The sequence below is a fragment of the Nestor notabilis genome, unplaced genomic scaffold (genome assembly GCF_000696875.1).
Source record: "Nestor notabilis isolate BGI_N333 unplaced genomic scaffold, ASM69687v1 scaffold6905, whole genome shotgun sequence".
Taxonomy (NCBI): Eukaryota; Metazoa; Chordata; class Aves; order Psittaciformes; family Psittacidae; genus Nestor; species Nestor notabilis.
In genome coordinates, this window is record NW_009929711.1 from 6797 (window position 1) to 21661 (window position 14865).

General features: G+C 56.3%; 1 protein-coding gene across 1 annotated transcript in view; it reads right to left on the bottom strand.

The window, feature by feature from the left end:
• Nucleotides 1-12328: 12328 nt before the first annotated feature.
• LOC104406191 (coiled-coil domain-containing protein 108-like) overlaps nucleotides 12329-14865 on the bottom strand; it is a gene marked incomplete at its 5' end in the record, with an annotated part of 15114 nt that continues 12577 nt past the window's right edge. Inside the window, 4 exons of the mRNA XM_010015108.1 lie at nucleotides 12329-12368; nucleotides 13065-13202; nucleotides 13779-14054; nucleotides 14522-14671. Coding sequence (XP_010013410.1) covers nucleotides 12329-12368; nucleotides 13065-13202; nucleotides 13779-14054; nucleotides 14522-14671 — 604 coding nt within the window. The remainder of the gene's footprint in view (nucleotides 12369-13064; nucleotides 13203-13778; nucleotides 14055-14521; nucleotides 14672-14865) is intronic.

The following is a 14865-nucleotide window of genomic DNA, read 5'->3' on the forward strand; positions in this document are numbered from 1 at the left end:
AGCGTTGCTGTCCCCACAGAGGGCCCGGGCACATGGGCTCCTGTGGGGCAGAGTTCGGTGGGTACCTGCCCCAGCTCCTGCTGCACCCTGGGCAGGATGAGTCCACAGGGTGGGCAAGCAGAGGGAGAGGAACCCCAACGGGAACTGAGTAACCAGATGCTGACTGGTGTCTGGGCACCATCACCAATGGCTGAAGGGCAGGGACATAGTGGAGGGCACAGCCACTTGCAGTGCAAGAGGTACCCACATGTTCACACTCACAGCTGGGTCTTGCAAACAGCTTCCACAGTGGTCTTCCGCATGGCACTCCTCACCCCAGCCTCCACTCTCCTCATGCACCCATGGCCTCAGCCAACCACCAGTGCCCTGGTGGGACCAGCTCTCCAGACCTGTCCACTCGATGCCCACACCAGCATCTGGGCACCCCCAGGCATGCTGCTCACCCCCTCGCTGCGGGACCATGGGTGCCCACCCTGCCCCATGGCACCCACAGCTCCTGAGGTGCACCCACAAAGACCCACCAAGATGAGGGTACTCCCAGGGACACATACTCACCCCCTGCCACCCACTGGGGGCTTGTGTGGCCCCTGCCTGGCCCTGGCCGCAGGCTGCCCCTGCATGGGGGTGTGCTCAATGTCCTGGCTCTGACAGCCTTGCTCAGCCCCCAAGAGCTGCCAGGGGAGCCGGGGCCTCACCTGCCTGCTCCCCACTTGTTCCCATGGGGATTAATCCCACTTGAAGGTCAGGGAGGCTCCACCTGTGAATTACAGTCCCGGTGTGAGCAGGTGGCAACTGCTGCATCCCCCGCCTGGCCTGGCCCTGGTATGTGGCTGACAACAGGACAAAACCCAGCTGGGCTGCTCCAAAAGGGTCCCCGGGGTGGCAGATTCCGTCAGCCTCAGGTGTCCCCCCAATATCTATCATACCCTACCCAGATGGACATGCCAGGCACTGGGACAGAGGAGCTGGTATCTGGTCCTCAGGTCCAGATCCTGACCTGAAATGGAGCCTGCTGGTGCCAGCTGCTGTGACCTCCTCCCTGTTACCACAGATGACCCTAGCCTGGCACCCCCAGGCACCCCATAGTTACAGTGTCATGGAGAAACATGCTGGTCCATACAGAGTGCCCAGTGCACTCCCAGGGGAGCGGTGATGGAGATGAGCACATCCAACCCCATGCCCAGCCCATCCTGGATGCAGTTGCATCTGCTTCAGTACATCCTATCATACTTGGAGGGGAAGAGCTTCCCAGGTCCCAGCTTTACCTATACAACCTATGATATTGCCATGAGAGTGCAGGGGGTGGTCCTTGGACCTCCTGTCCCAAGCTCCCTCGGCTTGGGGATGCGTGCCAGCTCAGCCAGCGCGTGGCCAAGGTCCCATCCACCCTGGTGCTCCTCCAGTCCCTGTGGGCACCCTCTGCAATGCCAGCACCCTGAGCCAGGGTGATGCCTATCCAGGAGGCAGAGGTAAAGCCTGGCAGCGGTGACTCCCCTCCTCCAGCTGCTCTGAGGAGGCTACGCAGGTGGGGGCTGAGCCAGGCGCTGCAGCAGGAACAGAACATCCTGCTTCAAGGCTCCTAAACCTAGCAACAGCTGTGACAGGAGTGGCCCCCCTGGCACCCTGCTCCATGCACATCCGTCCCAGAACAGGCTGCCCAACACAATACCCAGGGCCACCAGCTGGCCTGTGAGAGGGGACCCCTATTACTCACCCCTTCCCCGGAGCCCTCATGGGAGGATAGAGTGGATGCACTCTGAGATGCAGGATTCGTGCATGTGTTCCCCCCAGCACCTTGAGTCCTTCAGCAAGGCCTCCCCCTTACCCCTTTGCTCATGGAAGTTCAGAGCTCTTTCCAGGAGAAATGGAAAAAACTCTCTTCACCCCTCTGGAACTTCACCTCTTTGCTTGTGGGTGCAGGGGGAGGATGCCAGGCTATACACAGCCTGTGCCCAATGCTCCCCGCAGCCAGGAATGGGCTAGTGGTGGCCAAAGCTGCCTAATGGCAGGAGGCAGCTCCATGCCTGGACCCACCTCTCCCCTCCACCCTGCCTTCCAGATAGCAATTAGCTTGTCCCATTTGCAGCTAGGCTGAAGGCTGCCTCTTCCCCATGGTCTTGAGTTGGGGAGGAATGTGTGGGACAGACCCATTGCCTGGGGGCTGTATCTGAAGCTACAGCCTGGCACAGCGAATGCAGGACTCCAGCGCAGATCCAGGACAGTCCCTTATGTTCCCTGCTGCAGTCCTGGATTCAGAGCAGGCTGGGCAGCTGGAGACAGCCAGGGGGGGTTCAGCATCCAGGACAGTCCCTTATGTTCCCTGCTGCAGTCCTGGATTCAGAGCAGGCTGGGCAGCTGGAGACAGCCAGGGGGTGTTCAGCAACACCCTGACCTCCAACATTAGCCCAGCCCTAGGGACACAGGCAGCCTGGTTCCTTGTGCGAGCTGGCTGGGTACCCGCAGCGGCACTGGGACGGGGTGACCTTCAGTGGCACAGCCTGGGCATCTCCTCCAGGCACAACAGAGTCGCGGTGTAGGTGGGGGACAATTGGGATCAAGGAGTGCCCACACAACCCTGGTGCTCAGCTTCTGGGGTGCCCAACCAGCCCAGTGTGCTGATCCCTCCAGGGCACTGGAGTGCAGCGGGCAACCAGCTGCCTCTACCACATCCTGCAGCAAAGCACACCCCATCCGGGCTGGGCAGGACAACCAGCCTGCAGCAACTCTCACCTCTGCTCATACCCACACCTTCATCTGATGCACACCAGGATGCAGACCAGTGAGTGTGGCAGGGGCACGGCCAGTGCCATGCATTTAGCTCAGCAGGAGCACACACACACGCACATGTGCACACACACACACAAGCAGACATAGGGCAGAGAATGCAGCAGCAAGATAACCAGCTCTGCATTGCCTGCCTGACCCAGGGAGGGCACACACACACACATACACAGCCATTCACACACATAAAAACATATATGCAAACACATGCACATGTGTGTGTGCTCATACACCTGTATGCAGCTACACCTGTATGAAAATGCAGCCCTGGGCACACATGCCTCCCGAGCAGTCTCCTGCACCAAGCCCCCCCATGCAAATCTTCCCCGTGCAGAGCTGCACCATGCCAATCCCAGGTCCCCAGGTCCTCGAAGCCATGCAAATGGCCATGCAGGGCCCAGGGGGGCACAGCACTGCACAATGCAGGCAGCAGCATCCCCCTGCACCTTGTCTCCTGCCAGCCTGGCACCAGTGTTGGCTCTGACATGGAGAAAGAGGGTGTTCAAAGCCCCTGGCTCTACCTGGCTTGGGGGTCGGCTCACCCTTGGGTGCTAAACCTGCCAGGGGGCCATTCCCCAGCCAACACAACCTGCAGGGCAACATAGCTTCCAGTGGCCACCCCCAGCTTTGAGAGGTGTCGCAGCTTCTCAGTGCCACTGTGCTGGCAGAGCTGGAACAGGGGGAGCAGGCTGGGAAGATGGCAGGCGGTCAATTTCCAGTGTTGCCTCTTACAACCATCCCCTTCTCTTGCTGGGGCACACAAGCAGGCCTGCACACAGACCTGCTGCATGTGCCAGGTGCGGGGTCTGGCTTCCTGGCGGCTGCCCAGATACCCCGAAAAGCCAAAAAAAGAGGTGCTTTTCTGGAGCATCTAGGCTACATACAGAGTGCAACATGGGTCCTGCGGGTGCCAGGTCATGCTAGGGCACAAGGTAGGTCAGCGGTGCATGGAGACACTGAGGGAGATCAAGGCAGCACCTCCAGAGTCCTGCTCTACCAGATACCATCTCTGCTGGGCTCAGCCCCCATGGGGATGCACGTGTGGCGGCTGGAGCAGCACGGGCAGCAGGGCCTGGCTTTGCTCAGAATTATTAACCGTGCTCTGTTTGATCCCAGCTCGAGCGGGGCAGCTGCAGGGGAGTGTGCGCATCGGGGGATGTGTTGTGCTTTCTTGGCTTTTCAGCTTTGCCAGGCCTGGTGATAGGAGGCAGAGCCTGGAGACATAGTCCAAAGGGGCCCATGGCCACCGTGATGGCCAGTCACTGCACTGTTTGGTGGCTGTTCCACAGTTAGGATGCATACTTTCCCCTGGAGAGGTGTAGGGATGCTCTTTGATTTTGGTGCTTTCCCACACCACCTGTTGGAAGCTTTCCAAGCATCTGCCCAGGCAGAAGCCCAGGAGCTGCCATATCTCCATCCCTTGCAGGGTGCCCAGGAGGGAATGGGGCTCTCCTGCTCCAGGGCAGGGGCTGCTGAGGAGCCTTGTCGTGTGTACAGATTGGATGGGGGAGAAGGAAAGCAGAAGGAATCATCCTGTCCCTTGGCACACTCCTGGGCTCCTTTGCCTCCAGCTTCTCCTCCATCCACAATGCGGGGCTGGGCTCAGCCTTCACAGTGTTTGCAGAGAGGCTGCTGAAAGAGCTCAGGACCCACCTGTAAACTCACAGGATTCCTGAGCACAGTGGGGCCAGAGCTGGATCATGTGCCACAAGAGAGGGGAGGGCAGGAGCATGCTCAGGGCTGTCAGAGAAATGTCAGACAGGCCTGGAGGTATGGGGCTCTTTTCATCCCCACACAACATCCTGTGGTAGGAGGAAAGCAGATCCATTGCTGTCCTATCTCCCATCTCTCCATGGCACTAGAAGCAGCCCCAGGCTCTGAACGTCTGTGCACTGGCTGCAGGGTGACAGGGATGGTACATGGGATGGACCAGGAGTCCAGGTCAAGCACTGTGCTGTGCTTTCAGAGCAGGGCTGGCAGTGGGCAGGGCTGTCCTGGAGGAGACCTGCTGGTTTCCCAGGCCACCCCACCATAAGCTTTCACAGCAAACTTAGACAGAGGGATTGCCACTGCAGGAGCTGGTACCTGGCCAGCAGGGTGAAGGTGAGCAACAGGAAACACCTGCCTTTGGCAGCCCAGTGCACAGGCAGACAGACCCTGGAAGGGCTGGGAAGTGCAGCACCCGGGATCAGGAGTGTGAGGGAAAGGATGTGACACCCCTCATCCTCTGCCCTGCTCCCCCCTGCCTGCCTCTGCCCTCCCTCGCTGCCGCTTGTGTCAGCATCAGCAATTAAAGCTCCCTTGGTGCCAGCAGACCATTGAGACCTACCTGAGTGTTTGGCAGAGCCTGGTGAGCTCCACCCTGAGCCAGCACTGTGCAGCACTGCCAGGGCTCCCATTGCCTGCCATAGTGCTGCCAGGGCTCAAAGGCCAGGCTGCCCTTCCTTCCCCAGCAGGCTGCTGCAGGCAGCAGTCAGCCATGCAGGCAGGTGTGTGTCTAGTGTGTTAGTGTTACACATGCTTATCATGCCATGGGCACCCATGGGTCCTTCAGGTCATAGCCTGCAAAGCTGTGTCAGAAATGCCATGTGTACCAATGCCACGTGGGTACCCTGTCCCATGCATGTGTGGATCCTGTGGTGTTCATGCATGCTGCTTGTAATCACATTGCCTTGAGTGCTCTGCCTGTCCATCGCTTCACACATGTGCCACACACAGGTCAAACACTGCACACACATGTTTGGGTGAAGCCTTCATGTTGTGCATGTCCCTTGCAAGCTCCACACATGGGCTGTGTGCTCATCCTGGCACACGTGCTGCAAGCAAGTGTGCGCTCCCTATGCGGGCTGTAGGTCCTTGGTGTGCAGGTGGTGTGGTACCTGTGCTACACACTTGCAGATGGGCTGGACCTGCCTAACGCGAGCCGAACGAACAAAACGTTCAGGTCAGGTCTTGCACGTGGGGCTCGACGCCAGGCAAGTGCAGAGATGCTCCAGGCTGGGATGGCATGGACTCCAGGGATGCTCTGCTGTGGGCTGCCAGTAGCCCTCTCCCCATCCTTCTTCCCAAGCCGGGTGCCTCCAGGCTAGGAGCTGGCATCCTTGCTGCACCCGCTGCTCTGAACCAGCTCTGAATGAGCTCCTCTGGGGGTAAAGTCCAGAAGGTGTATGCTTGACTCCTGCTGCCTGGGAAAGCCAAACAGAGCAGGGGCGGGTTAAACTGGCATGGCAGGGTGGGGAGGCAGGGTAGGAAAACGGGATAGGAAGGAAGGAAGGAAGAAAGTAAATGAAGGAGGGGAAGGAACAGAAAACATTGTAAAATACAGGTGAGAAAGAAGGGAAGAGTTAAGGGAAGGCGACAGCTGGCACCCCATCCCATTCCCTCCCGGGAGCTCAGGGGTGCCACCAGGGTCCCAGTGCTCATCCCAGGGGAGCCCCAGGGTGTCCTCCATGCCCAGCGTCCTGCTCGCAGCCAGGCAGGCAGGACCCCGGCCCAGGTCTGCCGGGTGCAGCAGCTCACCTGGCTCCGGTGACACGCTGGCAGCTGGCAGGTGCGCAGCTTTGCCTTCCCCCGCCGGCTCACGGCAGAAAATGAGGGTGACGAGGCTGGATGGGGCTTTTATAGCCCTGATAAAAATAGCGCTGCCTGGCCGGCGATCGGGGGGCTGGAGAGATGTGACTGAGCAGAGACAGGCGAGAGGGCTGGGCTGGCGGCAGCAGCGAGCCTTCTCCCCAGCACACCTGTCACGGCTCTGTGTTTGCTCAGAGCAAATATTGACCTAGGGAAGGCAGGCTGGGCAAGGGAGGCGATTAGCCCACCTAGATTAGAGGCAGAGCAGGTCTCTATGCAAACTCTGCAGGGCTGCCTTTGTTAATGGGAGCCTGATGGGCTGATAGGAGCCAGGAGCCTGGGTGCTGGGGTGGTGGGAAGGAGGAGGAGGTGAGGGGGAGAGAGGGGGAGAGAGGAGGAGACATTCATTAACCTGCGCTGGAACAACACCAGCTGTCACTTTTCCACCCACCTGCCTGGCTCACTTTGCAGCCAGGGGTGAGGGGAGAGTGGAGGGCCAGGGCAGGCAGACATGGGGAACCCTACCTGGGCAGCTCTGCGATGAGGGCTGCTTGCTTGCACTGCTTTGGGCTGCTGGGAGGTGAGCAAGCAGCATGGTCCCAGGGGAGGAAAGCAAAGCTAGTGCCTGACACTGAGTGCCAGTGATGGACTCTCTTACCTCTACCCCAATCCCCCTGCTTATGCTGAAACCCACCTGGGCACACAAGGATGATGCCCATTTCATTTAGAGAAACCCACAGACCCCCGAGCCAGGCAGCAAAGCAGAGCTTGACAAAACAGCCTCTGCACACTTCCTTGGGGAGCGTTTCCAGCATGGCCACATGGGCCAGCAGACAGCTGTCCTAACACAGCCACGAGAACAGGATGTGTTTCACTCCATGTGCACATGTCTCCCAGTGGGGTGACTGCATCCCAGATTCACAGCACTCTCCCATGTCCCGGCTGTGTCACTACCCAGCAGAGTAATGGGTGTGGGCACCCCCATGGCTCTTGGGTCAGCATGCAGAGAACATGGGGGGCTGGGCAGGAGAAATTTAGGTACACTTTGACAGCAGCCAGCCATACTACGAAGCCCTGAGTCAAAGAATCACAGAATGGTTTGGGTTGGAAGACACCTTAAAGATCACCTAGTTCCAACCCCTCTGCCACAGGCAGGGACACCTTCCATCAGACACAGGTTGCTCCAAGCCCTATCCAACCTGGCCTTGAATGCTGCCAGGGATGGGGCATCTACAACTTCACTGGGCAGCTTGTGCCAGTGCTTCACCATCCTCAAAGAATTTCTTCCTAGTGTCTAATCTAAATCTACTCTGTGGCAGTTTAAAGCCATTCTCCCATTGTCCTATCCCTACATGCCCTTGTAAGAAGTCCCTCTCAAGCTTTCTTGTCAGCTGGGGCCAGTAGGAGTTGTGCTATCTCTCTGGGTTACTCTGGCACCCACAGTTCCGTGGATAACAGACCATGAAGTGCAGCTGCAGTGGCAGGAGAAGCTCCTTTGTCCAAGTGCACTGGGCTGTTTGTTTGTGTAGATGGGTGTAACACTGCTTTAACCCCCACAGCAGAAACCTGCAGGTATCATGGTCCTGGGTGTGCTTTAGAAACCACCATCATTTCTCTTTCCAGAGCTGGAGTGTGCTTGCAGGTTGCAGTAAATGAAGCTCCAAATTAAGTCATAGTGGATGATCCTTAGCCACTGCCACCCTACCCTTCTTCCTCAGAGCCTTGTCCCTCTAAGAGTCAGGACTTTGAAAGGCACACTCCATCCCTCCTGCCTGGTGCTGCCTCTGCAGGATGGGGTCCCCAAGCCTGGCATGTGGAGGAGCTGGAGCAGTATTAGCCTGCTGGCCTTGCTCATCCTGATCCTCCTTTACGGTAGTTTTGCCAGCAAAGGATATGTGGAACCACTGCAGCCCTGGGCTGTGGTGCTAAGGTGGAACTTGATGTTCACCCTCATTTTGATGCTATCAGACCCCTACACTTCGGCTTTCCTGGTGTGGGAAACGTGCTGGGCAGGACTCTCACGTCTCCCTGCTGGGCTGTTCACTGGCAGAGCAGAGCATTAGCTCCTGGCATACATATGCTTCGTGGCTGTCCCCCACCTTTCCGAAGGAGCCATGAAAAACATCACACTGGAGATGGTTCCAGAAGACATCTGCAAGCCTACGTACTATATTAAAGATGTTCTCTCACCCCAACCTCTCTCCTGCCAGGGCAGGGCCCCACCATAAAATCACAGGATCATAGAATGGTTTGGGTTGGAAAGGACCTTAAGATTGTCTAGTTTTAACCCCCCTGCCATGGGCAGGGATGCCTAACACTAGACCATGTTGCCCAAGACTGTCCAACCTGGCCTTGAACACTGCCAGGGATGGAGCATTTACCACTTCTTTGGGCAACCTCTTCCAGTGCCTCACAGCAAAGATGACCCTTGCAGGCTGCCCTATGGATAATGGGAGAAAACCAGGTCCCTTAAGCTTGCAAAGGGCCCAGTGCTGGACAACTATCCCCATTCCCAAATACCAGAGCAACACAGGTGAGCCAAGAAAACCCCACTATCTTAGACACGGGAGGCCAGGGGTAGAGGGTCTCTGCCAAGCTCTGCTAAGGGTTTTGGAAGCAAAACCTTCACGGTTTTGCTCTCCAGAGTTTACCTTGCCTGTGCAGACACTGAAGGCTTGTCAGGGCAGGACCTTTCCAGGTTCCTAAAACTCAGTGCAGGGTGAAGAGAAGGGGCTGATGCCAAGTAGGGGCTGTGCACACCTGCAGCAGGGGGTCCAGGGATTGTCTGCTAACACTGCCCCCTTCCCCACATGGGCACAGAGCCATGTCAAGTGGGTCTTTGCAGGGGGTTCAGGATCCCCAGCTGTAATGGGACAGCAGAGCCTTGCAGACACCCTGGCAGGGAAGACCAAGAGCAGCTTTGTTCCCTTCCCTTTATCTCCCAGACAATGGCACATTCAGCAGATGTTAAATGTTTTAATGGGATTCAGGATAGCTTCTGTTGCCCACTGCCCCAAGGCCATTTCACCCCTCCCTAGGAGCCAGGACTAACAGTCAAGAAGAAAAGGCCTGTTGTGTGTTGCATTAACTGGCTGATGACTGAGCACTCCTGATAACCAGCACAAGGAGGAGGGGAACCCCATTAGCTTGCAAAGCTCACACTCGGTCACCCTCATACTGGCTGTATGGTTACCTGCCAGCAGCCTGTCCTGGCCACCAGCCCCAGCATCATGGGAACTTCACCCCACTTCACCACTCCAACACCAGTGGGAAGGAGCAGGACCTGTATCTACAATATCTCTGTTGGAGAGATGTGCATTACAAAAGTGGCTGGCGTTGGGGCAGCAGCCAAATCGAACCAGTACAACAAGCTCAGAGTTCTTCCTGCCTAAGACCCAAATGCAGTTAGTGGAGATGGGACTTCTCCCCTCTTCCTTCTGGGAAGCTGGGCTGTGGGTCCAGCTCTGCTACAGTCCCACAGTTCATTGCCTTCACCCTCGGCAGTGGCAAAGGGCCTCTTACAAAGCCTCTTACTAAGGGACAAGTTCTCCCTGCCAGCACTGCACATGTCAATCACATTGCTTGGGTAAAAGGGCCAAGAGGCTGGCAGCACAGCCTCTGACAGCAGAAAGGGGAGCAAAGCTTTCATAGTCTAAGACGGTGTGGGATTCAGCTAGGTTGAGGGAATGGCCACTGGTGGGGAGGCTCCACTTCTCCAATGATGTGGACACTGGTGTTTCCTGGTCACACATGGAGTGTTTTGCAATACTAGCGCCAGGGCCTAGTTCCCAGTTTGAGAAGAGGAAGCAGGAATTACCCCAGCCTGGGAAGGGGGCTGGCCCTGGTATATTTTTAACTTAGGATGAGGATAAAAGAAGAAAAGCGTGACAGCCGCTAATGGCTTTGCTTAGTGCATGCTGAGTGTTTCTAGTTGACAGGCACCAGAGAAGACCTAGAACAGAGGTGACACACCACCATCTCACATCCCCTGCAAAGAGCAGAGGGAAGAAAGGTTTCTCTATCAGAAGTAGGGGTAGCTTTCAAACTTGTTCTTGTTCTCTGACTCACCTGTTGCTGAAAGCATGTCTCAGGCCTCTCTCCTACTACAGGGATGCTAACCAGAGATGTGAATTTACCTCTGGTAGTGCTTCAAAAGGCAAGTAAAGTGTGAGTACTGATTTCTCCAGGTACAGGCTGTGTTCAGCACAGGAGACTGGGGAGAATAGGAGCTTTAATGTCAAAAAATTAATTCTCCGCATACACGTGTCCGCACTCAGGCTCCATTCATTCACTCTTGGGCATTACACCAGACTAACACACAGCATTTCCCATGCTGACCCATCTGTCCCACAAGGCAGAGGAGTTAAATGGTGATGCAGCTCAGGGAGCATCAGTTCACACAGGAGGTCTGAGGACCCTGTCTGCTGCTCCAGGCAGCTGGATTGAGCCTGCTTTAGGACAAAAGTGAGGCTCCTGCCTTTGCAAGTGTTACCCACTTACGAAGCCTGTCACAGGACCACAGAGCATGTGTAGTGAGGAGCCAGGATCAGGCAGTCATCCCAACAGCCCGGCCCTGCTGCTGCCTTGGGCTGGGGAGGAAGGAAGTAAGAACGCATCACCAGTTCAGCACCAATGGAAGACAGAAAGGCTGCTGTCTGACCTAAGAGTCCTGGCACCCAGGATGCTGGGGAGGGAAGAGAGGATCTGCACTTCTCGTGGGAGGGATCCAGGGCGTACGTGAATGCCTCAGGCACCCAGGCTGAGCACAGGAGCTGGCAGTGCCTTGTGCTGTATCTCTGACAACAAGAACAGCTCAGCCCTGGGGCTTAGTAACGGTTATGCAGGCAGGCCCCCTGTACAGAGTGGAGTGCTGGGGTGGTGCTGGGTGAGATGCAGCCCACCCTGGGCACAGCAGGTAGCTGTGGGCAAAAGGCCTCTGTAGCTTCTGGAGCATGGTCTTCTCTTGGGCTGCAAGGGGAGAAGGTACAGCTCCAGTCTCGGCTGGGCGCTGGCACTGGGAACACGGAGCAGGAGGGTTTGGAGGGGGATACCAGCTGTGTTCCCACCGGAGCAGGGTGGCTGGGTGCCCCAGAGCCCGTAGCGGGGCTGCAGAAGAGGGGAATTGCTGCAAACCCAGCCCGGCTGCCTGGCAGGGCCAGCTGCAGCCTCTGCCGGGGAGCAGGCAGCCGGTGCCCGGCCCCATCCTGAGCCCTGCGCGGGAACCTGGCATTTCTCACAACGAACACTGCCACCTCCTGGCTGTGACAAACCCGCTCTGCACAGCGAGACCCTCCCGTAGCCCGGCGGGACCCTATAGTCAGGCCAAGGCTCAAAGCATCCCCTTCCCCAGTTTGAAAAGTGAAGAGCTTGTCTAGGTGCTCCAAAATCCAGATGCATCGATTATGTATGTCACACGCTGGTGTCTGTGTGCCTAGAGGCCAAGCTGCTTTTATTGGGTTGCTGAATGTGCTGGACGGTGCTGTAGCTGCTCTCTTGGACTAGATTGCAGTACATGGGACCTGCAGCAGCCTCTGGAGCAAGGAGGGGAGGAGGATTTCGTACCTGCATCCTACTGATGTTGGCAGGGGCTCGGCATCTCAATGCCCAGCTGTTAGTCCGTCCTCAGCCACATTTCAAAGAAGATTCCCCTCCTCTCCCAGCTCATACAGACTGTGGGCAGTGGGAACAGTCACAAAGGTTGTCCTTGTGCTGCTCCCTATGTCAGAAGGAGGTTCTTCTCTCATGATGTGGCCAGCTACAGACAAGCAAGATCTCATGAACTCTGCTGTGGAGTTGCCAGAGAATTCAAATTGGAGGTGAGGACATAATCAGGATATAGGTCCTTAGAGGCAGACAGCATGCTGAGGTCCGGTTGTGGTGTGCGAGGATCAGGATTGTGCTGGACACCACAAGGATAGGATGTAGAGTGGAGGCAGTTGATGTGCATAACTAGCTCAAGCAGCCCAGTGTCCAGCTGCTATGCTCTTGAGGGCGGTGGCGGTGCTGGATTGGTGATTCTGAAGAAGAGATAGGTTTTGGGGTGGGGAGAGTGCAGCCTGCTGCCACCTCCCTCCAGGCAATCATCCCTCCCCGAGGGATCACGGGAAACACCCAGCACCTATCTCGACAAGGGTCCTGCAGCTCTGGAGATGAGTTCTCCACCCAAGAGCCCACTCCCATCCTCCCCCAGTCCCATCTGCCTGCACTTTTCCCCAAGCTGGTGCAAAGCCTCATGTTTTGCCATCAGCTCCAGGTTTGCCTCCCTCCAGTGGCCATTCCCTCGCCCTAACTAAATCCTACACTATCTTGGACTATGAAAGCTTTACCCCCTTTCTGCTGTCAGAGGCTGTGCTGCCACTCCTTGACTCCTTTACCTGAGAGACCCTCCTTGTGTTGGGCTCTCCAGTGTCTCAGACCCTTCTGCTAGCTGTTCAGTCACAGGGCCCTGCCCCTAAGCTGCATGATGGTCTCGGGTCCACAGAAAGGCTGTACTGTTATCACCTCTGCTCTGTGGCTCAGGACAAGCCAAGAAGCAGCAAAAGATTTGGGAGCAGATTCCCTGTTTTGCAGAGGCAGCCTTGGCGCTGACAGCCAGTGATCCAGCTAATCCATGTGGTCCAGAAAATGGGTTGTATTTCAGCCTGACATATTAAGGACAGGTCCTGACCCCCACCGCCCACCCCCCCACACAGAGTACAGATACACTCTGCTACCTTTGGGAAGGGCTGGGGGGTAGAGCAATGACCCTGGGCTGGGCTGTCAGCACCACTTCCCCATGGCTGGCTTCAATCAGGATATTCTGCAGTGTGTTCTCCAGCACCAGCTCCACCAGGCTCCTAAAGGCTGGCTGCCTGGAGGGTAAAACACAGGCAGAGGACAGCTATCAGAAAGCAGATAAGGCAGGTTATTTGCTGTGACTCCTCCCAGGACACATCAGGCACTTCAGTGGAGCACACACAGTTTCCTACATGCTGAGGCCAATGAACCTAAGACTTAAGGAATGGGGTGCTGACCCTTCTCCCAGAGCTGCCACCAGCTGGTATCAGGACCTGACATCAGACAGAGCTGGGTGACTGTGGTTTTAGTGGTTCCTCCCTCCAAGCTGTGCTGTAGTTAATATTTGTGCATATGCTTGTGGCCTGTAGCAGTGAGCAGCCTCAGCAAATCCAAGTTGAAAGTAAAAGCTAAGGTGAGCACACGCTGCACTCACGTCTAATACATCCAGGACTGTCCGAATGTAAAGCAGACATCACTCTCTAACAGCACCCTGGCACTGCCCACGGCTCAACCCCAAGACACAGCAAACCTGCACTCTTTACAAACCACACTCTGGAGAGGGTGGCTAGGTGGGCTAGCATCGATTTCCACCCAGGACACACAGAACAACTCAGAAGTGCCATGGCTAACTTGCTTGTGCAGCTTCCCACCTGCTTATCATCTCCTTCTGCTCCCTCAACTGTTCATGGTGGAAAATCTCCAGCAAATCATTGTTGGGAGAGGTTTCCTGCCTCATTTCTTTCCTCTCTTCATCCTTCTTAGGGTAAAGATCTGGTGAAGCAGAGACCCTGGAGGGGACTCTGGAGCACTGTCTCCTGTCCTGGAGCTCTGCTGACTCTGCACACCGAAACTGGGAGAAATACGGAATGGGCTCATCCAGGGTGCTTCTTATTGCATCATGGAGCTGGGTGTTCTCCAAGAGGCCTCTGGGAGGACAAACATATAAGGGGTGAATCCCAGGAAATCAGATGACTGATGTCAATGTTTAGTCTGTCCCTTCTTGCTTTCTGGGCCTGAGAGAGCCAGAAGGATGGCTTGAGCTAAGGAAACTTCCTTTCCCTCCCCAGCACTTGTTCTTAACATTTTTGCAGCTGACAGAAAAAATAGGTGAATCCCAGTGCAGCCTGTTCCCAAACTCATGGCAGCAGAGTGCCCTGGTGTCCTGCGCAGTGACACTATTCACTATACAGAGATGGGCCCAACCCTTAGCTAGAGAGCAAGACCCTGCCTTTGGCTATCACACCATGGAGCCTGAGCTCTAGTTCCCTCTTTGCCAGGCTGCATTCCCCATTCTGGTACAGCAGGAGTGCACAGACTCCTCTGGGATTAGCAGAGGGCTGGCCATACTGTACACACTCCCCTCCAAACCAGGTGGAGGTAAAAGGATGCACACCTGATGACACCTGCGAGTATGTCAGTCACTATCTGCAACTCCTGTTTGGAAGCAGCAGCCAGGGCCAGCCTTTTGGGCCCCATTTCCATCCTGTCTTTGTCCCTTCTCCCATCCACAAATGTGGTCTCCAAGAGCTGGTCACCGAAGGGCCTGCGAAATAAGGAATTCTTCTATCAGTGGCAGAACCAAACTGCCAAAGACCTGCATCCCCGTTTGAGCAGCAGCACTGCAGGCAAGCAGGGAGCAGTGCAGGAGTGGGAGCTGCTGCATTTGTGAAAGCAGCAGGGACACTGTAATGAGAGAGGAGCACTGAGCTCTGACAGTATCTCCTTTTTGAGGGAAAG